General features: G+C 39.2%; 1 protein-coding gene and 1 non-coding gene across 3 annotated transcripts in view; both read left to right on the forward strand.

Annotated features, from left to right (window-relative positions):
- The window catches only part of LOC106996579 (uncharacterized), a 47,236-nt gene extending 20,389 nt beyond the window's left edge, over nt 1-26,847 (forward strand). The window contains exons 3-5 of one of the 2 annotated variants that reach the window (XM_077978648.1): nt 24,382-25,571; nt 25,907-26,357; nt 26,846-26,847. In XM_077978648.1, the coding sequence (XP_077834774.1) occupies nt 24,382-25,571; nt 25,907-26,357; nt 26,846-26,847 (1,643 nt within the window). Of the gene's footprint in view, nt 1-910; nt 1,085-24,381; nt 25,734-25,906; nt 26,358-26,845 lie in introns of those variants that run through there. The other variant, XM_077978649.1, reaches the window with a different exon arrangement.
- On the forward strand, nt 5,685-6,631 carry LOC144337586 (18S ribosomal RNA). The gene has a single exon (XR_013410801.1). It is a non-coding gene; the product is annotated as an 18S ribosomal RNA (ribosomal RNA).
- Nucleotides 26,848-27,291: the final 444 nt, after the last annotated feature.

Raw genomic sequence — 27,291 nt, forward strand, 5'->3', positions numbered from 1 at the left:
TTGTATTTTTCATTACTGTGAAAAAAAACCACTGGAATATTGATAGAAAGTTTATTGAATCTAGAGATCACTTTGGATAATATGGCGTTTTAGCATTTATTCTTTGAATCGATAGAGAAAATATATTTAAATTTATTTGTGTTCTCTCATTTTTCATTGATAAATCTTTCGCTTGAAAAGTTTTTCAGTTCCTCGGTTAAATTTGTCCTCAGATATTTATTATTTTAGTGCTATTTTAAATAAGATTGTTTTCTTCCTCTATTTTATCAGATAGTTTAAGTGTATGGAATCATAACTTGTATGTTAATTTTATATTTTGCTAATTTACTGAGTGTATTTATTAGTTTTAAAGGTTTTAATGTACTGTTTATGGTTTTTTTATAGAGAACATTGCATGATCTACAAGCGGCAATGTTTTACTTGTCTTCAATTTCAATGACTTTAAAAATTTTTTGACTAATTTTTCTTCCACATACATCAAGTGCTGTGTTGAAATAGAAGCTTTGACGATGGGCACAATATACTTTTGCATTGGTGTCTCAATTTGAAGGAGCAAACACCTCAAAGTTTTGATAAACTGGTTTCAGAGGGTAAAAATCTTCCTTTCTTGGGCCCCCAGGGTGATAGAATGCCCTCTGGGTTTGTAGTAGAGCGGGGTTGTAGCTTGGTCACAAGGCTGCTGGCTCTGCACTAGGGTCGGCTTATCATAAAGGACTTGGGTAGTTGTAATTCCCATTTTACTTTTGGACACAGTAAATATCCTTCAGGACTTTGCTCAGTAGGATAGATGCTAGGGCAGGTTTCTGCAGTCAGGTCTGCATATGGTGGGCTTTATATTAGGATGTGGATTAGTATGGCTTGTACTGAGTACCAGAGAGGATTTCTGAGGTCACTGTGGGTTTCTACATAGGCAGAACTGGCGATGAACTGTGGCTTAGGAAGCTGGAACTGAATCATGGAACTGTTATTGGGACCAAGGTCTGCAGGCCTGCCAGCTTGGCTCTAAATGGGTATCTCTCCAGGCTTCTGGAAGACCAAGACCTCTCACAGACTGTGGCTGGGAGAAGTTTGGGATGCTTACAGAGTAAGTTCAAAATTCTCAGTGGGATGGAGTTGGGTGGGACATTTTCTGGTCTGTAGTCAAGAGCAGGGGTCCTGTCGTTTGCCACCTAAATGAAAGCTTGCCTTCTGAAAAGGGTGCTCCTCAATCTTGGGCTCAGCAAAGTTTCACAATTCCCTCCCTGGATCTCAAAGCTCTCTTAAAGGCACTTATTTCCGAGATGGGGTCTCACTGCATAACCCAGGTTGGTCATAATATTTTGGCCTGAAGCAATTCTCCAACCTTACTGTACCATGTAGCTGTCATTACAGGTACTAACCATGATGCCTGGTTCTCTCATTAAGACATTTTTGTCATGGATGACTGACAAACTTTCTTGCTGTTGGGGGTTAAGCAAATAGGGCACCTTTTTCTTTTTATCTGCTTCTAAGAGTGTAAATGCTTTATATCTGTCTATCTCTTACAATCTTTGTCTTTTTGTGGCTGACGTTTCATTTTGCATAACGTTATCAAGATTTATCTTTATAATTGGTAGACTGTTTTCTGCTTTTTGAAAACTGAGTGATATTCCAGTATTTTTATATTTCAAATTGTATTTACTGAATGATTTGGTGACGGAAATTTGCATTGCCTTTACCTGTTAGCTTACAGTAATAATTATTGCTATGTAAATGACTCCTCATATGACCATACATGTTAAAGTATATATATATGGGTTGCATTCTATTTCATTAGTTTAATTTTCATCCTTATACCAGATTGTTTTAATTCTGTAACTTTGTAATGTCTTTTGAAATCAGGAACTTTAATGCCTGCAACATTCCTTTATTATTATTCTTATTTTAAGATTGATGGGAACTTTATTGCCTTTGGGGTTCGATATACTTTTGGGGTTGCTGTTTCTGTTTCTTCAAAAATACAATGAGAAATTTGAAAAACATTTCATTAAATTTGTAGATTACATTGACCAGGATTGACCAGGATGAACATCTTTACAATATTAACTATTACAACCTTTACATAAGAGCGTGCTCGAGTGTTTTGTTAAATTCCTATGTGTGTGTATATATATATATATATATATATATGGTTTTTTTTTTTTTTTTTTTTTTTTTTTTTTTTTTTTTTTTTTTTTTTGAGACGGAGTCTTGCTCTATCTCCAGGCTGGAGTGCAGTGGCACGATCTCGGCTCACTGCAACCTCTGCCTCCTGGGTTCAAGCGATTCCTTTGCCTCAGCCTCCTGAGTAGCTGGGACTACAGATGTGTGCCACCAAGCCTGGCTAGTTTTTCACATTTTAGTAGAGACAGGGTTTCACTATGTTGGTCAGAATGGTCTTGATCTCCTGACCTCGTGATCCACCTGCCTCGGCCTCCCAAAGTGCTGGGATAACAGACGTGAGCCACCATGCCTCACATTTTTTTTTTCCCAGTTTCTGTCTATTATTGTTGTATACTTGCATTTGAGTTTAGTCATAGAAAATAATTCATAAAATTTCAGTTTTAAAAAATTTGGTAAGACTTCTTTTTTGGCCTAAGAGGTGGTCTATCAAGAAATATGTTGTATGAGCTATTGAGAAGGGTGTGTATCCTGATGTTGAGGAGTGCTCTCTATACCTCTGTCAGAAATATTTGTTTTATACCACCTTTAAGTAGTCTGTTTCCTTATTAATATTCTGTTTTGATTTTTTTTAAATTATACTTTAAATTCTGGGGTACATGTGCAGAGCGTACAGGTTTGTTACATAGGTATGCACGTGCTGTGGTGGTTTGCTGTACCTATCAACCTGTTATCTACATTAGGTATTTCTCCTAATGTTATTCATCCACTAGCCTCCCACCTCACCACAGGCCCCGGTGTGTGATGTTCCCCTTCCTGTGTCCCTGTGTTGTCGTTGTTCAACTCCCACTTATGAGTGAGACCATGCTGTGTTTGGTTTTCTGTTCTTGTGTTAGTTTGCTGAGAATGATGGTTTCCAGCTTTATCCATGTCTCTGCAAAGGACATGAACTCATCCTTTTTTATGGCTGCACACTGTTGCGTGGTGTGTATATGCCACATTTTCTTTATCCAGTCTATTATTAATGGGCATTTGGGTGGGTTCCAAATCTTTGCTATTGTGAATAGTGCTGCAATAAACGTATGTGTGCATGTGTCTTTATACTAGAATGATTTATAATTTTTTGGGTATATACCCAGTAATAGAATTGCTGAGTCAAATGGTATTTCTAGTTCTGGATCCTTGAGGAATTGCCACATTGTCTTCCACAATCGCTGAACTAATTTACACTCCAACCAACAGTGTAAAAGCATTCGTACTTCTCCACATCTTCTCGAGCATCTGTTATTTCCTGACTTTTTAATGATCACCATTCTAACTGGGATGAAATGGTATCTCATTGTGGTTTTCATTTGCATTTCTCTAATGACCCGTGATGATGAGCTTTTTTTCATATGTTTGTTGGCCACATAAATATCTTTTTTTGAGAAGTATCTGTTCATATCCTTTGCCCACTTTTTGATGTGTTTTTTTTTTTTTCTTGTAAATTTGTTTAAGTTCTTTATAGATCCTGGATATTAGCCCTTTGTCAGATGGATATATTGGAAAATTTTTCTCCCATTCTGTAGGTTGCCTGTTCACTTTGATAGTTTCTTTTGCTGTGCAGAAGCTCTTTAGTTTAATTAGGTCCCATTTGTCAATTTGGCTTTTGTTGCCATTGCTTTTGGTGTTTTAGTTATGAAGTCTTTGCCCATGCCTGTGTCCTGAATGGCGTTGTCTAGGTTTTCTTTTAGGGTTTTTATGGTTTGAGGCGTTACCTTTAAGTCTGTAATCCATCTTGAGTTAATTTTTCTATAAGGTATAAGGAAGGGGTCCAGTTTCAGGTTTCTGAATATGGCTAGCCAGGTTTTTCAACACGATTTATTAAATAGGGAATTCTTTCCCCATTGCTTGTTTTTTTCAGGTTTGTCAAAGATCAGATGGTTGTAGATGTGTGATGTTATTTCTGAGGCCTCTGTTCTGTTCCATTGATCTGTATATCTGTTTTGATACCAGTACCATACTGTTTTGGTTACTGTAGCCTTGTAATATAGTTTGAAGTCAGGTAGCATGATGCCTCCAGCTTTGTTCTTTTTGCTTAGGATTGTCTTGGCTATATGAGCTTTTTTTCTGGTTCCATATTAAATTTAGTTTTTTCAAAATCTGTGAAGAAAGTTAATGGTAGCTTGATGGGGATAGCATTGAATCTATAAATCACTTTGGGCAGTATGGCCATTTTCACGATATCAGTTCTTCCTATCCATGAGCATGGAATGTTCTTCCATTTGTTTGTGTCCTCTCTTACTTTCTTGAGCAGTGGTTTGTAGTTGTCCCTGAAGAGGTCCTTCACATCCCTTGGTAGTTGTATTTCTAGGTATTTTATTCTCTTTGTAGCAATTGTGAATGGGAGCTCAGTCATGATTTGGCTCTCTCTCTATTATTGGTGTATAGGAATGCTTGTGATTTTTGCACATTGATTTTATATCCTGAGAGTTTGCTGAAGTTGCTTATCAGCTTAAAGAGATTTTGGGCTGAGACAATGTGGTTTTCTAAATATACAATCATGTCATTTGCAAACAGAGAGAATTTGGTTTCCTCTTTTCCTATTTGAATACCCATTATTTCTTTTTCTTGCCTGATTGCCCTCATGAGAACTTCTAATACTATGCTGAATGGGAGTGGTGAGATTTAATGTAACATCCAAGTTAAATTAATCCTCCTCACCACGGATACCCCCCTCACTTAGGTGTCCCTTGTTCACCATCCTCCATGAAATCAATATCCCGCACAAGAGTGCTACTCTCCTCACTCCGGGCCCATAAATCGTGGGGGTAGCTATAATGAACTGTATCCGGCATCTGGTTCTTTACCTCAGGGCCATATAACTAAGATCGCCCACACGTTCCCCTTAAATAAGACATCTCGATGGATCACGGGTCTATCACCCTTTTAACCAGTCACGGGAGCTCTCCATGCATTTGGTATCTTTTATCTCTGGTCTGCACGCGACCCCATCGCAGAAAACTGGTCCCGCCACAACACGTCCCGCAGAACCTGTCTTTGATTCCTAGTCCATGCCATTATTAATCGCACCTACGTTCAATATCCTAGCCCCACATAAGTTTTACAAGGTGTTATTTAATTCTTGCTTGTAGGACATACCAATAATTACCATGTAATCCATTTTCAATCACACTGCAAATAACGCAGGAAACTATCAACAAACCCTCCCACCCACATCTCTGACTTCTTCTCCAAAAATTCACTCTTGCCAAACCCCAAAAACAAAAGCTTTCACACACCTAGCCAGAGATCGCGTTTTCATCTTTTAGGTGTGCACAACTTCAACTGCCATTTCCTCAACGAACACAAAATTACTTCATTTTACCCCTCTTAACTTCATCCCACTCCTTCTCTTTCCTACTTCCTTGCTCTCATGCACTTGTTCACTACTAAATATGGGCCCTCATTGTCACAACCCGAAAGACAGCACCTCACAACTATACTTCTCTCCGTGCTTATGTAGCTTAATTCACCTAAAGCAAGACACTGAAAATGTCTAGACGGACTTGCACACCCCATGAGCAAATAGGTTTGGTCCTGGCCTTTCTATTAGCTCTTAGCAAGATTACACATGCAAGCATCCCTGCCCCAGTGAAGACACCCAATAAATCACTACGATCATATGGAGTAAGTATCAAACATGCACAATGCAGCTCAAGACACTTTGCTCAGCCACACCCCCACGGGAGACAGCAGTGACAAACCTTTAGCAACAAATGAAAGTTTAACTAAGCTATGCTAAAATCTAGGGTTGGTCAATTTCGTGCCAGCCACCGCGGCCATACGATTAACCCAAGCTAATAAAAACCAGCGTAAAGGGTGTTTTAGATCTAGTCAAATAAAGCTAAACTCCATCTAAATTGTAAAACCTTAGCTGATGTAAAATAAACTACGAAAGTGGCTTTAAAATTTCTGAACACACAATAGCTAAGACTTAAACTGGGATTAGAGACCCCACTATACTTAGCCCTAAACTTCAATAGTTAGAACAACAAAACTACTCGCCAGAATACTACAAGCAACAGCTTAAAACTCAAAGAACTTGGCGGTGCTTCACATCCCCCTAGAGGAGCCTGTTCCGTAATCGATAAACCCCGATCCACCCCACCATCTCTTGCTTAGCCTATATACCGCCATCTTCAGCAAACCCTAACAAGGTCGCAAAGTCAGCATAACTGTCCCCGCAAAAACGTTAGGTCAAGGTGTAGCCCATGAGATGGTAAAAAATGGGCTACATTTTCTACCCCAGAAAACCCTCGATAACTCTTAGGAAACCTAAGAGTCCAAGGAGGATTTAGCAGTAAATTAAGAGTAGAGTGCTTAATTGAACCAGGCCATAAAGCACGTACACACCGCCCGTCACTCTCCTCAAGTATATTTAAGGACTAACTTAACTAAACACCCCAACATTTATATAGAGGAGATAAGTCGTAACACGGTAAGTGTACTGGAAGGTGCACTTGGATAAATCAAAGCATAGTTTAACACTAAAGCATCCGGCTTACACCCGGAAGATCTCAATATCATTTGATTGCCTTGAGCTAATAATAGCCCTAAACCAATCTAAAACTAATACCAAACTAACATACACCAAACCATTTACCAACTCAAAAGTATAGGCGATAGAAATTCTATCCTGGTGCTATAGACACAGTACCGTAAGGGAAATAAAAAACAAACAAGCACAAAATAGCAAAGTTTCACCCCTGTACCTTTTGCATAATGAATCAGCTAGAAACAATCTCGCAAAGAGAACTAAAGCCAGACTCCCTGAAACCAGATGAGCTACCCAAAAACAGCTGAAAGAGCGCACCCGTCTATGTAGCAAAATAGTGGGAAGATTTATGGGTAGAGGTGACAAGCCTAACGAGCCTGGTGATAGCTGGTTATCCAAGATAGTTAAGTTTACCTGCAGAACTACCCAATCCCCCTGTAAACTTAATTGTTAGTTTAAAGAGGGACAGCTCTTCAGACATCAGGAAAAAACCTTGTATAGAGAGTAAAAAATCTGACCTCCATAGTTGCCCCAAAAGCAGCCATCAATTAAGAAAGCATTCAAGCTCAACATCAATTATATAAAAATTCCAAACACACCACTGAACTCCTTATTCCACATTGGATTAATCTATCATTTCATAGAAGCAACAATGCTAATATAAGTAACATGAACATTTTCTCCGCCGCATAAGCCTAAATCAGACTGAAAAACTTCACCGATGCTTAACAGCCTAACACTAACAAACAGAAACAAGTCAGTATTACTCACACTGTTAACCCGACACAGGCATGCTTTAAGGAAAGGTTAAAAAAAGTAAAAGGAACTCAGCAAACTTAACCCCGCCTGTTTACCAAAAACATCACCTCTAGCATTACCAGTATTAGAGGCACTGCCTGCCCGGTGACACATACTCAACGGCCGTGGTACCCTGACCGTGCAAAGGTAGCGTAATCACTTGTTCCTTAAATGGGGACTCGCATGAATGGCATCACGAGGGTTCAACTGTCTCTTACTTTCAACCAGTGAAATTGACCTGTCCGTGCAGAGGCGGACATGAAACAATAAGACGAGAAGACCCTATGGAGCTTTAATTTATTAATGCAATCAAAACTATACAAATCCACGGACCCTTACACCACCACACCTGCATTAAAAATTTTGGTTGGGGTGACCTCGGAGCATAACTAAACCTCCGAACAGCCTACGCTAAGACTACACAAGCCAAAGCGAACCAGCACCTGTAATTGACCCAATGACTTGACCAACGGAACAAGTTACCCTAGGGATAACAGCGCAATCCTATTCCAGAGTCCATATCGACAATAGGGTTTACGACCTCGATGTTGGATCAGGACATCCTAATGGTGCAGCAGCTATCAAGGGTTTGTTTGTTCAACGATTAAAGTCCTACGTGATCTGAGTTCAGACCGGAGTAATCCAGGTTGGTTTCTATCTATTCTATATTTCTCCCTGTACGAAAGGACAAGAGAAATAAGGCCCACTTCATAAAGTGCCCTCATTCCATAGATGACCTAATCTCAATCTAACAAAATAACACCAACCCAACCCAAAAACAGGGTTTGTTAAGATGGCAGAGCCCGGCAATTGCATAAAACTTAAAACTTTACAATCAGAGGTTCAACTCCTCTTCTTAACACCATGTCAACAACAAATCTCCTACTCCTTATTATATCCGTAATGGCCGCCATAGCATTCCTCACACTCATTGAACGAAAATTACTGGGCCACATACAACTACGCAAAGGACCAAACACCATTGGCCCCTACGGGTTGCTACAACCTTTCGCTGACGCCATAAAACTATTCACGGAAGAACCCTTAAAACCTTCAACATCTACCACCATTCTCTACATTACCGCACCAGCCTTGGCCTTTTCCATTGCTCTTCTCCTATGAACTCCCCTTCCCATACCCCATCCACTAATTAACTTCAATCTAGGACTTTTATTTATTCTAGCCACATCTAGTCTGTCTACTCCATTTTATGATCAGGATGGGCATCAAACTCAAACTATGCACTAATCGGAGCACTATGAGTTGTCGCCCAAACAATCTCATATGAAGTCACTCTTGCTATTATTCTCTTTATCAGTCTTACTAATAAGCGGCTCATTTAATCTTCTCATACTTATCACAACACAAGAACACCTCTGACTCCTCCTACCATCATGACCCCTAGCCATAAAATGATTCACCTCCACATTAGCTGAAACAAACCGAGCTCCTTTCGACCTCATAGAAGGCAAATCGGAACTAGTCTCAGGCTTTAACATTGAATATGCCGCAGGCCCATTCACCCTGTTCTTCATGGCTGAGTACATAAATATCATTATAATAAATGCCCTAATAACCACAATCTTCCTAGGCACATTATACTCTATTAATTCCCCAGAACTATTTACAACGTGCTTTACCACCAAAACACTTCTTCTAACCTCATTATTTTTATGAATCCGAACAGCATATCCTCGATTCCACCATGATCAACTTATACACTTACTATGAAAAAATTTCCTCCCACTTACACTAGCTCTTCTCATATGATATATCTCAACACCTGTTGCAATCTCCAGTATTCCTCCGCAAACCTAGAAATATGTCTGACAAAAGAGTTACTTTGATAGAGTAAATGATAGAGGCCCTAATCCTCTTATTTCTAGGATTATAGGTATCAAACCTACCCCTGAGAACCCAAATTTCTCCATGCTACCTACCACACTCCATCCTAAGTAAGGTCAGCTAAATAAGCTATTGGTCCCATACCCCGAAAATGTTGGTTATACCCTTCCCGTACTAATTAACCCACTAGCCCAACTTATTGTCTACCTCACCATAATCACAGGCACTCTCATTACAACGCTAAGCTCACACTGATTCCTCGCCTGAGCAGGCCTAGAAATAAATATAATAGCTTTCATCCCAATTCTAATCAAAAAAACAAACCCCCGTTCTACAGAAGCCGCTATTAAATATTTCCTGATACAATCCACCGCATCTATAATCCTCATAATAGCAATTATCTCCAACAACCTACTCTCCAGATGCTGAACCACAACAGACAACATCAACCAACTTTCATCTCTAGCCATAACAACAGCCCTAGCCATAAAATTAGGAATAGCCCCCTTCCACTTTTGAATCCCAGAAGTCACCCAAGGGACATCTTTAATTTCTGGTCTGCTCCTCCTCACATGACAAAAACTAGCTCCCATCTCAATTATATACCAAATACATTCTTCAACCAATACAGATATTCTCCTGACCCTCTCTACTCTATGTGTTATAATAGGCAGCTGAGGAGGCCTTAACCAAACACAACTACGCAAAATCATGGCATATTCTTCAATTACTCACACAGGCTGAGTAATAACACTAACCTACAACCCAAATATCACAATCTATTACCTAATCATATACACTATTATGACAACTACGGCATTCCTAACTCTCAACCTAAACTCAAATACCACAACTCTTATACTATCCTGCACTTGAAACAAACTAACCTGACTAATACCATTAATATCAACCACCCTCCTATCCATGGGAGGCTTACCCCCACTAATCTGTTTCCTACCCAAATGAATTACCATTCAAGAACTTACAAAAAGCAATAACTTCATCATCCCCTCCATTATAATTACCATAACCCTACTCAACTTATACTTTTATATACGCCTAATTTATACCACCTCCATAACAATACTCCCTACATCCAACAATACAAAAATAAAATGACAACTCGAAAATACAAAACCCATACTCCTCATCCCCCCACTCATTATCCTCACCACCCTCCTCTTAACAATTTCTCCACTAACCCTAGTCATCCTCTAGAAATTTAGGTGAAGTAAGACCAAGGACCTTCAAAGCCCTCAGTAAGTTAAACCATGCTTAATTTCTGAAATATATAAGGACTGCAGATTCTATTCCACATCAAATGAATGCAAATCAATTACTTTAATTAAGCTAAGCCCTTACTAGATTAATGGGACTCAAACCCATAAAATTTTAGTTAACAGCTAAATACTCTAACCACTGGCTTTAATCTACTTCTCCCGCCGCAGGGAAAAAAGGCGGGAGAAGCCCCGGCAAAATTAACTGCTCCCTTGAATTTGCAATTCAACATGAAAATCACCTCGGAGCTGGTAAAAAGAGAACTTTAATCTCTGTCTCTAGGTTTACAGCCTGATGCTTACTCAGCCATTCTACCCCTCCTCCCCCACCTATGTTCGCCTACCGTTGGCTGTTCTCAACAAACCACAAAGATATTGGAACCCTTTACCTACTGTTCGGCACATGGGCTGGGATCATAGGCACAGCTCGAAGCCTTCTTGTTCGAGCTGAACTGGGTCAACCAGGCAGCCTATTAGGCAACGACCATATCTACAATGTTATCGTTACAGCCCATGCGTTTGTCATAATTTTCTTTATAGTTATACCCATCATAATCGGAGGTTTCGGAAACGGATTAGTACCACTAATAATTGGTGCCCCCGACATGGCGTTCCCCCGCCTAAACAATATGAGTTTTTGACTTCTCCCCCCTTCCTTTCTACTGTTACTGGCATCTGCGGCAGTAGAAGCCAGTGCTGGGACAGGTTGAAGAGTTTATCCTCCTTTAGCAGGAAATTTCTCCCACCCAGGAGCTTCCGTAGATCTAACTATCTTCTCACTTCACCTAGCAGGCATCTCCTCCATCCTAGGGGCTATAAACTTCATTACCACTATTATCAACATAAAAGTCCCTGCAATATCTCAATATCAAACCCCCTTATTCATCTGGTCAGTGTTAATCACAGCCATCCTTTTACTCCTCTCTCTACCAGTACTAGCTGCCGGCATTACTATATTACTAACAGACCGTAACCTAAATACCACTTTCTTTGATCCTGCCGGAGGGGGGGGATCCTATCTTGTATCAACATCTATTCTGATTTTTCGGCCACCCAAAAGTCTATATCCTCATTCTACCTGGATTTGGGATAATCTCTCATATTGTGACATATTACTCCAGAAAAAAAGAGCCATTTGGCTACATAAGTATAGTTTGAGCTATAATGTCAATCGGGTTTTTAGGCTTTATTGTATGAGCCCATCATATATTTGCAGTAGGAATAGGTAGACACACGAGCCTACTTCACTTCCGCCACTATAATTATTGCAATTCCCACTGGCATTAAAGTCTTCAGCTGACTTTCCACGCTTCACGGAGGCAATATCAAATGATCTCCTGCAATACTTTGAGCTCTAGGCTTTATTTTTCTCTTTACCATAGGGGGCTTAACTGGTATCGTGTTAGCAAACTCATCATTAGACATTGTACTACACGATACGTACTATGTTGTTGCACACTTTCACTATGTACTATCGATAGGAGCTGTATTTGCTATCATAGGAGGCTTCATTCATTGATTCCCCTTATTTTCAGGCTATACTCTAGACCAAACTTATGCCAAAGCCCACTTCACCATCATATTTGTAGGTGTAAATTTAACCTTCTTCCCACAACATTTCCTCGCCTTATCCGGAATACCCCGACGCTACTCTGACTACCCTGATGCCTATACCAGATGAAATATCTCATCCATAGGCTCCTTCATTTCCCTAGTAGCAGTAATACTAATAATCTACATAACCTGAGAAGCCTTCGCCTCAAAACGTAAAGTCTCATTAATTGAACAGCCCTCTACCAACCTAGAGTGACTGCATGGTTGCCCTCCACCCTACCATACATTTGAAGAACCAACCTACATTAAACTAAATGAAAAAGGAAAGAATTGAACCTCCTAAAACTGGTTTCAAGCCAGCCCTGTGACCTCCACAACTTTTTCAATAAGATATTAGAAAAACTATTTCATACCTTTGTCAAAGCTAAATCATAGGTTAAACCCTATATATCTTATATGGCTCACTCCGTTCAACTAGGCCTACAAGATGCTATATTCCCTATCATAGAAGAATTAATTGCTTTTCATGACCACACTCTTATAATTGTATCCTTAATTAGCTTTCTAGTCCTATATGCCCTGTCTTCAGCTCTCACAACAAAACTAACCAACACCAATATCACGGACGCCCAAGAAATAGAAACCATTTGAACCATCTTACCCGCAATCATTTTAATCTTAATTGCTCTTCCATCCCTGCACATCCTATATCTAACAGACGAGATCAACAGCCCCTCTTTTACTATTAAATCAATTGGACACCAATGATACTGAACCTACGAATACACAGATTACGGAGGATTAATCTTTAACTCTTATATACTCCCCCCATTGTTCTTAAACCCAAGAGACCTTCGACTTCTAGAAGTTGACAACCGAGTAGTTCTCCCAATTGAAGCCCCTGTCCGAATAATAATTACATCTCAAGACGTCCTACACTCATGAACAATTCCTACTCTAGGCCTAAAAACAGATGCAGTTCCTGGACGCCTGAATCAAACCACATTCACCGCTATACGACCAGGTGTATACTACGGACAATGCTCAGAAATCTGCAGTGCTAACCACAGCTTCATACCCATTGTCACAGAACTGATTTCACTAAAAATTTTTGAGATAGGGCCTGTATTTACCCTATAGACCCCCCCCCCACATCTCACTCCATAACTCTCTGCAAAATATTCTTATAATACACTATACAGCTATCCTAGCATTAACCTTTTAAGTTAAAGATCGAGAGAAATACCCTCTCTGCAGTGAAATGCCTCAACTAGATACATCCGTATGGTTTACTATCATCATAACTATACTCCCCACACTATTTCTTATTATACAATTAAAACTACTAAACACAAACTACTACCCACCTCCCCTACAAAAGAATCCCAATACACAAACCTACAATAACCCCTGACAATTGAAATGAACGAAAATCTATTTGCCCCATTTACCTCTCCAACAATCCTAGGCCAACCTGCTGCAGTACTCATCATTTTACTCCCCGCGCTACTATTTCCAACCTCCAAACACCTTATTAATAATCGACTAATTACCATTCAACAAAACCTAATCCAACTAACCCTAAAACAAATAATAATATCCCATAATACCAAAGGACAAACCTGGTCCCTAATACTAACATCTTTAATTATTTTTATCTCAATAACCAATCTTCTCAGACTTCTACCCTACTCATTTACACTCACCACCCAACTATCTATAAACCTAGCCATAGCAATTCCCCTATGAGCAGGGACAGTAATCATAGGCCTTCACTTCAAAACTAAAAGCTCTCTGGCCCACTTCCTACCACAAGGCACACCCACTCCCCTTATTCCTATACTAGTAATTATTGAAACAATCAGTCTATTCATGCAACCAGTTGCCCTAGCCGTACGCTTAACCGCCAGTATCACAGCTGGCCATCTACTAATGCACCTAATAGGAAGTGCTGCACTAACATTATCAACCATCAACCTCCCTATCACCTCACTAATCTATGCACTTCTAGTACTATTGACCATTCTAGAAATCGCAGTGGCCCTAATCCAAGCCTATGTCTTCACACTATTAATCATCCTTTATCTATGTGATAACACTTAATGACCCACCAATCTCATGCCTCTCACATAGTTAAACCTAGCCCCTGACCACTAACAGGGGCTCTCTCAGCCCTGTTAACAACATCAGGCTTAATTATATGATTTCACTTTTACTCCACCACTCTACCAATGCTAGGCCTACTAACCAACGTGGTAACCATATACCAATGATGGCGTGACATTATTCGAGAAAGCACCTACCAAGGCCACCATACAATACCTGTCCAAAAAAGCCTTCGTTATGGAATAGTCCTTTTTATCATCTCAGAAATCCTCTTCTTCACCGGTTTCTTCTGAGCATTCTACCACTCGAGCTTTGCTCCCACCCCACACCTAGGAGGACGCTGACCACCAACAGGAATTACTACCTTAAATCCCCTAGAAATGCCCCTTTTAAACACCTCCGTACTACTTGCATCAGGAGTTACAATCACCTGGGCCCACCACAGCCTAATAGAAAGTAATGGAAAACAAACAATCCAAGCTTTACTCATTACAATCCTACTAGGCATCTACTTCACCCTACTACAAATTTCAGAGTACTTTGAAGCGCCCTTCACTATTTCCGATGGTATCCATGGCTCAGCATTCTTTATCACCACAGGCTTCCACGGACTTCACATCATCATCGGATCTACATTCCTTATTACCTGCCTTATCTGTCAACTATTATACCACTTCACATCAAACCACCATTTTGGATTCGAAGCCGCTGCTTGATATTGACACTTTGTAGATGTGGTCTGATTATTCCTTTATATCTCTATCTACTGATGAGGATCCTACTCTTTTAGTATAATTAGTACAGTTGACTTCCAATCAACTAGTTTCGATACTATTCGAAAAAGAGTAATTAACCTAGCATTAGCACTGACAATTAATACCCTTCTGACCCTCCTACTAGTAATTATCATATTCTGACTACCCCAGCTGAACTCTTATGCAGAAAAAACCGATCCTTACGAATGTGGCTTTGACCCACTAAACCCTGCCCGCATTCCCTTCTCCATAAAATTTTTCTTAGTCACCATTACCTTCCTACTATTTGACCTAGAAATTGCCCTACTACTACCCCTACCATGAGCTCTCCAAACAACAGATCTTCCAACCATGCTTAAATCATCAGTTACACTAATTATTGTCCTAACCCTAAGCCTAGCCTACGAATGAACTCAAAAAGGACTGGATTGAACTGAATTGGTAAGTAGTTTAAACAAAACAAATGATTTCGACTCATTAGATTGTGATAACCATACTAACCAAATGCCTTTCATCTATATAAGTGTTACACTAGCATTTATAATCTCACTCCTAGGTATGTTAACCTATCGCTCACATCTAATATCCTCCCTATTATGCCTAGAAGGAATATTATCATCACTGTTTATTATAAGTACTCTTATAGCTTTAAACATGCACTCCTTACTAGCTAACATTATACCCATCGCCCTACTAGTATTTGCTGCTTGCGAAGCAGCAGTCGGTCTTGCCGTACTAATCTCAATCTCTAACACATATGGTCTAGACTATATCCACAACCTAAATTTACTTCATTGTTAAAAATAGTTATCCCCACAATTATACTACTACCAACAACGTGATTTTCCAAAAATAGCATAATCTGAATTAACCTTACTGTACATAGCCTAACCATCAGTATTATCCCCTTATTATTTTTCAGCCAAACCAGCAACAATCTCCTCAACTACTCAATCCATTTATCTTCCGACCCTCTAACGACACCTCTCCTAATATTAACTGCCTGACTCCTGCCCCTTATGATTACAGCAAGCCAATATCACTTACATAATGAATCCCCCTCACGAAAAAATTCTCTCTCTCCATGTTAATTTTCCTACAAATCTCTCTAATTCTAACATTCATAGCCAAAGAACTATACATATTTTATATTCTATTCGAAACCAGTCTCATTCCTACCCTAATCATCATCACCCGATGAGGCAGCCAAGCAGAACGCCTTAACGCAGGCACATATTTCCTATTCTATACACTAACTGGCTCTCTTCCCCTACTCATTATGTTAATCTATACCTATAATAGTTTGGGTTCACTAAACATCATGCTACTCACGCTCATGCCTCAAAAACTAACAACCACTTGATCCCACAATCTTACCTGACTAGCATGCATAATAGCCTTCATAGTAAAAATACCCCTGTACGGCTTACACTTATGACTCCCCAAAGCCCATGTTGAAGCCCCCATTGCTGGATCAATAGTCCTTGCCACAGTACTCCTAAAACTAGGTGGCTACGGCATGATACGACTCACCTCTATCCTTAACCCTACAACAGAACATATAACCTACCCCTTCCTTATACTATCCCTATGGGGCATAATCATAACAAGCTCTACCTGTCTTCAACAGACAGACCTAAAATCACTCATCGCATACTCCTCCATGAGCCACATAGCCCTAGTAATCATAGCCTCCCTCATTCAAACCCCCTGAAGCTTCATTGGTGCAACTGTTCTTATAATCACCCACGGACTCACCTCATCCATACTATTTTGCCTAGTAAACTCAAACTATGAACGAACCCACAGCCGCATTATACTACTTTCCCGAGGACTCCAAATACTATTTCCATTAATAACCTTTTGATGATTTGCAGCAAACCTTACCAACATCACCCTACCCCCTACTATTAACCTAGTAGGAGAACTCCTTGTAATAATAACCTCATTCTCCTGATCATACATCACCATTACGCTTACAGGACTTAATATGCTAATTACAGCCCTCTACTCCCTCTATATATTTACCACAACACAATGAGGAATACTTACATATCACACTACTAATATAAAACCTTCCTTTACATGAGAAAACATACTAATATTCAAACACCTTTCCCCTATTATACTCCTGTCCCTTAACCCTAATGTTATTCTAGTTTTCACCTCCTGTAAATATAGTTTAACCAAAACATTAAATTGTGGATCTAACCATAGAGGCCTGCCACTTCTTATTTACTGAGAAAGCTAGCAAGGGCTGCTAACCCATGTCTCCGTTTTTAATAAATACGGCTTTCCCAACTTTTAAAGGATTACAGTTATCCATTGGCCTTAAGAACCAAAAACATCGGTGCAACTCCAAATAAAAGTAACAACCATGTACACCTCCATTACCATAACAATCCTAACCACTCTAATTCGACCAATTGCTATTACCTTTATTAATCCCAACAAAAGGCACCTATATCCATACTACGTAAAAACAACTATGATATATTCTTTCACCATTAGCCATCTCCCCATAATCTTGTATATTCTCCTGGACGAAGAAGCAATTATCTCAAACTGACATTGAATAACAATCCAAACATTAGAATTAACACTAAGCTTCAAATTTGATTACTTCTCCATAATATTTATCCCAATTGCACTATTCATTACTTGATCTATTATAGAATTCTCACTATGATATATAAGTTCAGACCCAAACATTAATCAATTCTTTAAGTACCTTCTCACATTTCTCATCATCATACTAATTTTAATCACTGCCACCAACCTCTTTCAACTTTTCATTGGCTGAGAAGGCATAGGAATTATATCCTTCTTATTAATTAGCTGATGGTACGCTCGAATAGAAGCCAACACAGCAGCCACTCAGGCAATGTTATACAACCGTATTGGCGATATCGGCTTTATCCTAAGCATAACATGGTTCATCCTACATTACAACTCATGAGACTTTCAACAAATGTTTATCCTAAACCCCAACCCAAGTCTTCTCCCGCTAATAGGTATTCTCCTGGCAGCAACAGGAAAATCAGCCCAATTTGGTCTTCACCCTTGACTACCTTCCGCCATAGAAGGCCCAACACCAGTCTCAGCTCTACTCCACTCCAGCACGATAGTTGTCGCCGGAGTATTCCTGCTCATCCGTTCCACCCTCTAATAGAAAATAATACATTAATCCAAAGCCTTACATTGTGCCTAGGAGCCATTACCACCACATTCATAGCAGTTTGCGCCCTAACACAAAACGATATTAAAAAAATCGTAGCCTTTTCCACCTCAAGCCAACTGGGCCTCATAATAGTTACTATCGGCATCAACCAACCATACCTAGCGTTTCTACATATCTGCACCCATGCCTTCTTCAAAGCTATATTATTCATCTGCTCTGGATCCATTATTCATAACCTACACAGCGAACAAGACATTCGAAAAATAGGAGGGTTATTTAAAACAATACCCCTTACTTCAACCTCCCTATTTATTGGCAACTTAGCACTTGCAGGCATACCCTACCTCACAGGCTTCTACTCCAAAGACCTCATCATCGAAACCGCAAACATGTCGTATACCAACGCCTGAGCCCTATCTATCACTCTCATTGCCACATCCCTAACTAGCGCTTACAGCACCCGAACTATCTTTATAACCCTAACAGGACAACCCCGCTTCCCAACCTCAATCTATATTAACGAGAACAACCCCACCTTATTAAAACCAATCAAACTCCTCACTATCGGCAGTATACTAGCAGGATTTCTTTTTTTTTTTGAGACGGAGTCTTGCTCTGTCACCCAGGCTGGAGTGCAGTGGCCGGATCTCAGCCCACTGCAAGCTCCTCCTCTCGGGTTCACGCCATTCTCCTGCCTCAGCCTGCCCAGTAGCTGGGACTACAGGCACCCGCCACTTCGCCCGGCTAGTTTTTTGTATTTTTTAGTAGAGACGGGGTTTCACCGTGTTAGCCAGGATGGTCTCTATCTCCTGACCTCATGATCCGCCCGTCTCGGCCTCCCAAAGTGCTGGGATTACAGGCTTGAGCCACTGCGCCGGCAATATACTAGCAGGATTTCTTATCACCAACAATATCTCCCCTACTTCACTCCCCCAACCAACAATACCTCACCATCTAAAACTCTCAGCCCTATATCTAACCACCCTGGGCTTTCTAGTAGCCCTAGACCTTGCCCTTATAACCAACAAACTTAAGATAAACATGCCATCACACACATTTAAATTCTCCAACATATTAGGATATTACCCTATCACAATTCACCATATAACCTCCTTCCAAAATCTACTTATAAGCCAAAACCTATCCTTCCTCTTACTAGACTTAACCTGACTGGAAAAATCTATAACCAAAACAATTTCACATATCCACACTACCATCTCCACCATCACAACCACCCAAAAAGGCATAATCAAACTTTACTCCCTCTCCTTTCTTATTCCCCTCATTCTAACTTTATTCCTAATAACATAATCTATTACCCCGAGTAATCTCAATAATAATGTATACACCAACAAACAACGTTCAACCAGTAACCACTACCAATCAACGTCCATAGTCATACAAAGCACCTGCACCAATAGAATCCCCTCGAACTAACCCCGACCCCTCACCCTCAAAAATCACCCAATCCCCCATACTATTAAAGTTCACCACCACCACTAAATCATCAAAATCTATAACTCATAAAATTAAACCCACCTCCATCGCTAATTCTACCAGAAAACTCACAAAAACCTCAAGCCCCGATCCCCATGTTTCAGGATACTCCTTAATAGCCATCGCCATAGTATACCCAAAAACAACTATCATACCCCCCAAATAAACTAAAAATATCATTAAACCCATATACGCTCTCCCACAATTCAAAATAATCACACAACCAACTATACCACTAACAATTAATGCCAGCCCTCCATAAATAGGAGAGGGTTTAGAAGAAAACCCCACAAACCCCATAACTAATGATACGTTTAACAAAAATAAAATATATGTCATTGTTCTCACGTGGACTCCAACCATGACCAATGATATGAAAAACCATCGTTGTACTTCAACTACAAAAACATTAATGACCCCAATACGCAAATCCCACCCAATCCTAAAAATAATTAACCACACCTTCATTGACCTACCCACCCCACCTAACATTTCTATATGATGAAACTTTGGCTCACTTCTTGCAACCTGCCTAATTCTACAAATTATTACAGGACTATTCCTAGCAATACACTACTCACCAGACACTTCCTCCGCCTTCTCCTCAATCGCACACATCGTCCGAGAGGTAAATAACGGCTGAATCCTTCGCTACCTCCACGCCAACTGTGCCTCCATACTCTTCATCTGCCTTTTTCTACATGTAGGCCAAGGCCTCTACTACGGCTCCTTTCTTCTCACAGAAACTTGAAACACTGGCATCACACTTCTACTCATAACCATAGCAACAGCCTTCGTGGGCTATGTACTCCCATGAGGCCAAATATCATTCTGAGGCACCACCGTAATTACAAACCTACTATCAGCAATCCCATACATCGGAACCACTCTCGTCCAATGAGTTTGAGGTGGATATTCTATTGAAAACCCCACCCTCACACGATTCTTTACCCTTCACTTTATCCTACCTTTCATTATCACAGCCTTGACTACTCTACACCTATTATTTCTACACGAAACAGGATCAAACCCGGCGGAATTTCCTCTCACTCCGATAAAATCGACTTCCACCTCTACTACACAATTAAGGACATCCTAGGCCTAGCCCTCTTTTTCACAACCTTAATAACATTAGTATTATTCACGCCTGACCTTCTAAGCGATCCAAACAACTACATCCCAGCCAACCCCCTAAGCACGCCTCCACACATTAAACCAGAATGATACTTCTTATTCGCATATGCAATTCTACGATCCATTCCTAATAAACTAGGAGGGGTGTTAGCACTCCTCCTATCAATCCTTATCTTATTATTCATACCCACTCTCCACAAATCCAAACAACAAAGTATGGCATTCCGCCCACTCAGCCAGTTCCTATTTTGACTCCTAATCACAATTCTACTAACTCTTACCTGAATCGGAAGTCAACCAATAAGCCAACCCTTTATGACTATTGGACAAGTAGCATCCGTAATACATTTCACCACAATTCTAGTCTTAATACCACTTGCCTCCCTAATTGAAAACAACCTGCTCAAATGAACCTGCCCCCGTAGTATAAATAAATACACCAGTCTTGTAAACTGAAAATGGAAAGTAGGCTAATAATTACTGCCTCATTTTCAGGACTTGTTATTGGCCTCTTCAGGATTTATTTTATTTTTATTTTTTGAGGGGTTTTTTGTGTCTCTCTCTCCTTCTGTTCTGCTCTTAGTTACTTGTTGTCTTCTGCTAGGGTTTGAATTTGTTTGTTCTTGCTTCTCTAGTTCTTTTAATTGTGATTTTAGCATGTCTATTTTAGATCTTTCTTGCTTTCTCTTGTGGGCATTTAGTGCTGTAAATTTTCCTCTAGACATTGCTTTGTCATAGTCCCAGAGATTCTGGTATTTTGTGTCTTTGTTCTCATTGGTTTCAAAGAACTTTTTAAGTTCTACTTTCATTTAATTATTGACCCTGTAGTCATTCAGGAGCAGGTTTTTCAGTTTCCATGTAGTTGTGTGATTTTTAGTGAGTTTCTTAATCCTGAGTTCTAATTTGATTGCAGTGGTCTGAGAGACTGTTATGATTTCCATTCTTTTACATTTGCTGAGGAGTGTTTTGCTTCCAATTATGTGGTCAGTTTTAGAATAAGTGCGATGTGGTGCTGAGAAGAATGTGTATTCTGTTGATTTGTGGCAAAGAGTTCTGTAGATGTCTATTAGGTCTGCTTGGTCCAGAGTTGAGTTCACCTCCTGAATATCCTTGTTAGTTTTCTGTCTCATTGATCAGGCTAATATTGACAGTGGGATGTTAAAGTCTCCCACTGTTATAGTGTGGGAATCTATGTCTCTTTGTAGGTCCCTAAGAACTTGCTTTATGATTCTAGGTGCTCCTGTATTGGGTGCATATATATTTAGGATAGTTATCTCTTGTTGTTGCATTGACCCCTTTACCATTATGTAATGCCCATCTTTGTCTCTTTTGATCTTTATTGGTTTAACGTCTGTTTTATCAGAGACTGGGATTGCAACCCCGGATTTTTTTTTTTTTTCTTTCCATTTGCTTGGTAAATATTCCTCCATCCATTTCTTTTGAGTCTATATGTGTCTTTGCACATATAGACTGAAATACAGCACTTAGATGGATCTTGACTCTTTATTCAATTTGCCAGTCTGTGTCTTTTAATTGGAGCATTTAGCCCTTGTATTTAAGGTTAATATTGTTATGTCATTATGATGCTAGCTGGTTATTTTGCCCATTAGTTGATGCAGTTTCTTCATAGTGTCGATGGTCTTTACAATTTGGTATGTTTTTGCAGGGGCTGGTACCAGTTGTTCCTTTGTGTGTTTAGTGCTTCCTTCAGGAGTTGTTGTAAGGCAGGCCTGGTGGTGACAAAGTCTCTCAGCATTTGCTTGTCTGTAAAGGATTTTATTTCTCCTTCACTTATGAAACTTAGTTTGACTGGATATGAAATTCTGGGTTGAAAATTCCTTTCTTTAAGAATGCTGAATATTGGCTCCCCACTCTCTTCTGGCTTGTAGGGTTTCTACAGAGAGATCCACTGTTAGTCTGATGGGCTTCCATTTGTGGATAACCCGACCTTTCTCTCTGGCTGCCCTCAACATTTTTTTCATTTCAACCTTGGTGAATCTGGCAATTATGTGCCTTGGGGTTGCTCTTCTCAAGGAGTATCTTTGTGGTGTTCTCTGTATTTCCTGAATTTGAATGTTGGCCTGTCTTGCTAGGTTGGGGACATTCTCCTGGATGATATTTTGAAGAGTGTTTTCCAACTTGATTCCATTCTCCCTGTCACTTTCAGGTACCCTAATCAAACGTAGATTTGGTCTTTTCACATAGTCCCATATTTCTTGGAGGCTTTGCTCATTTCTTTTTATTCTTTTTTCTCTACTCTTGTCTTCTTGCTTTATTTCATTCAGTTGATCTTCAATCTCTGATCTCCTTTCTTCTGCTTTATCGATTCAGCTATTGATACTTGTGCATGCTTCACGAAGTTCTCATGCTGTGTTTTTCATCTCCATCAGGTCATTTATGTTCTTCTCTAAACTGGTTCCTCCTGTTAGCAATTCGTCTAACCATGTCATAAGACTGTTTGCAAATCACTTTTATCTTGCAGCTCCCAAAATTCTCTTTTCGTCTGTAACTATTGAAATTGTGATTATAAATACGTTTTTGTTATAAATGTATTTGTGTGTATCGTAATTTGCTTTTTGAGCTTTTTTATTTTTACATAGTTTTTCTTAATTTTAGAATCTTTCAATTATTTATTTTTGTATTTTTATCACCACAATTTAGATATTTTTGTTCTTATCCTCATTTTTCTAACTTTTTATAGTCTTTTGTGTTCCTGTTTCACGCATTATTATTCCATTTTTAAAATTAGTATATAAATTTTTAGTGGTTTCTTTCTGAAATTTTAATAATATTTTTGGTGGGATTATGTTGCCCTATTTTGTATAGATTGTATGTAATCTTTGAGATTTGGACATTTAGAAAGGTTACCTGTCACAAAATTTATTAATGTAGCTTTGTCCTGGCATAGTCAGAAAGCAATGGTCTTGACTAGAGATTGTGTGGTTCTGTCAAACATGTTCTTCAGATTTGTGTTGTCTGAAATTTTGTGCTTTTAGTTTAAAGAGATTATGTTTCTCCTGAAAAGTAATTACCTGGTACACCTGTTCTGTCTCTGCAGCACTGCAGTGCTCTGCTGCAGTGTATTTACCTTTGGTCTCAGCAGACTCAAAATGAAAGTATACCATCATTTATTTCAGCAACTTATGTCATGGGAGACAGAAACCAGTGTGTGGAAAGGCCAGTAGAAGACAGAAATTAAATTGTACATGCCAATATTTTACTTTCCTTTAAAGAAAAGCCAGAAGTTACAATTTACTTCTGAAGGGACTAGGTAATACTGAGGAGCAGAAAGAGTTGTTATAGGTAAATGTAACAAACTTTTCTTTTTTTCTATGTGGTTCTTCGCATTGGGTTTAATTCAGACACTGTACACACTTAACTCATGTATAAATTATCCACATATGTATTTTGGTCTGTATGTTTTCATTACATTTATAAGTCTGTGAAGAATTAGGGCTTGTGTCATATTGCAGTGTAATCTTACTTATGTAGTTTGAATAATTTTATAGGTTAGATTTGGAAACTGTATTTATCTGAGTCTAATAAGTGGACTAATTTGTTATTTTTATTTCTTTTCAGTTATATGTTCTCATTTTGCTCAACACCTTTGTCCAGAGCAGGGCATAGAAGATTCTCTCCGAAAAGTGATATTGAGAAGATGTGAAAAATGTGGACCTGAGAATTTACAGTTAAAAATTGGTTGTACCAATGTGGATGAGTGTAAGGTGCACAAAAAAGGTTATAATAAGCTTAACCAGAGTTTGACAACTACACAGAGCAAAGTATTTAAATGTGGCGAATATGTAAACGTCTTTCATAAATGTTCAAATTCAAAAAGACATAAGATAAGGCATACTAGAAAGAAGCTTTTGAAATGTAAGGAATATGTCAGATCATTTTGCATGCATTCACACCTATGTCGACATAAAAGAATTTATACCAGAGAGAATTCCTACCAATGTGAAGAAGATGGCAAAGCCTTTAACTGGTCCTCAACCCTTACTTATTATAAGAGAATTCATACTGGAGAGAAACCTTACAAATGTGAAGAATGTGGCAAAGCCTTTAGTAAGGCCTCAACCCTTACCAGGCATAAGGTAATTCATGCTGGAGAGAAACCCTACAAATGTGAAGAATGTGGCAAAGCTTTCAACCAGTCCTCACACCTTGTGGAACATAAGAGAATTCATACTGGAGAGAAACCCTACAAATGTGAAGAATGTGGCAAAGCTTTCAACCGGTCCTCAAGTCTTACGGAACATAAGAGAATTCATACTGGAGAGAAACCCTACAAATGTGAAGAATGTGGCAAAGCTTTCCAGCGGTCCGCAAACCTTACAGTACATAAGAGAATTCATACTGGAGAGAAACCCTACAAATGTGAAGAATGTGGCAAAGCCTATGATAACTTCTCAACCCTTACTAAACATAAGGTAATTCATACTGGAGAGAAACCCTACAAATGTGAAGAATGTGGAAAAGCCTTCAGCTGGCCCTCAAGCCTTATTCAACATAAGAGAAGTCATGCTGGAGAGAAACCCTACAAATGTGAAGAATGTGACAAAGCTTTCAACTGGTCCTCAAAACTTAGTGAACATAAGAGAATTCATACTGGAGAGAAACCCTACAAATGTGAAGAATGTGGCAAAGCTTTCTACCGGTCCTCAAACCTTACGGAACATAAGAGAATTCATACTGGAGAGAAACCCTACAAATGTGAAGAATGTGGCAAAGCCTATGGTAACTTCTCAACCCTTACTAAACATAAGGTAATTCATACTGGAGAGAAACCTTACAAATGTGAAGAATGTGGAAAAGCCTTCAGCTGTCCCTCAAGCCTTATTGAACATAAGAGAATTCATGCTGGAGAGAAACCGTACAAATTTGAAGAATGTTGCAAAGCCTTCATCTGGTCCTGAAGACTTAGTGAACATAAGAGAATTCATACTGGAGAGAAACCCGATAAATGTGAAGAATGTGGCACAGCCTATGTTAACTTCTCAGCTCTTACTAAACATAAGATAATTCATACTGGAGAGAAACCCTACAAATGGGAAGAATGTGCAAAGCCTTTAGTAAGGCCTCAACCCTTACTGCACACAAGACAATTCATACTGGAGAGAAACCCTACAAATGTGAAGAATGTGGCAAAGCTTTCAACCGGTCCTCAACCCTTACGGAACATAAGAGAATTCATACTGGAGAGAAACCCTACAAATGTGAAGAATGTGGCAAAGCTTTCTACCAGTCCTCAAACCTTACAGAACATAAGAGAATTCATACTGGAGAGAAACCCTACAAATGTGAAGAATGTGGCAAAGCTTTCTACCAGTCCTCAAACCTTACAGAACATAAGAGAATTCATACTGGAGAGAAACCCTACAAATGTGAAGAATGTGGCAAAGCCTATGGTAACTTCTCAACCCTTACTAAACATAAGGTAATTCATACTGGAGAGAAACCCTACAAATGTGAAGAATGTGGAAAAGCCTTCAGCTGGCCCTCAAGTCTTAGTGAACACAAGAGAATTCATACTGGAGAGAAACCCTACAAATGTGAAGAATGTGGCAAAGCCTTTAGCTGGGTCTCAGTCTTCAATAAACATAAGAAAATTCATACTGGAAAGAAATTCTATAAATGTGAAGAATGTGGTAAAGAGTTCAACCAATCCTCACACCTTACTACTCATAAGAGAATTCATACGGGAGGAAAAACCCTACAAATGTGAAAAATGTGGCAAAGCTTTCAATTAGTTCTCAACCCTTACTGAACATAAGGGAATTTATACAGAAGGGAAACCCTACAAATGTGAAGAACGTGGCAGATTTTTTAACTCTTCCTCAATCCTTACTAAACATAAGGTAATTCATACTGGAGGGAATTCCTACAGTTGTGTGGAATGTGGCAAAGCCTTTAACCAGTCCTTAAGGCTTACCACATATAAGACAACTCATACTGGACAGAAAGCATACACATGTGAAGAATGTGGGAAAGCCTCTAACAGATCCTCAATTCTTAACAGACACAGGCTAATTCATACTAGAGAGAAACTACAAACCTGAAAGATGTGACAATGCTTTTGGCAACACCTGAAACTTTTCTGAGTATAAAAGAAATCATACTGGTGAGAAATCCTAGAAATGTGAAGAATGTGACAAAGCCTTTAAATGGCTGTCACACTTGATTGTAGGTAAGATAACTCATATTGGAGAAAACTAGTGTGAACAATGTGGCAAAACATTTAACCAATGCTCATGCCTTTTTGCAAAGGAAAGCATTTATACTAGCCTGGGCAACAGAGGGAAACTCTGTCTGGAAAAAAAAATCATTAATATCTTCTCACATCTTAGTCAATATCAGAGAGTTCATACTAAATAAAAGCGTTAAAAGTGCAATTGGTGTCAATAGATCTTTCAGAAAATATAAGCCCTTAAATTACAGAAGAATATTTATTTTGAGGAAACACATTACAAATATAAAGAGGATTGT

Source organism: Macaca mulatta, chromosome 19 (assembly GCF_049350105.2).
Source record: "Macaca mulatta isolate MMU2019108-1 chromosome 19, T2T-MMU8v2.0, whole genome shotgun sequence".
NCBI classification, from domain to species: domain Eukaryota; kingdom Metazoa; phylum Chordata; class Mammalia; order Primates; family Cercopithecidae; genus Macaca; species Macaca mulatta.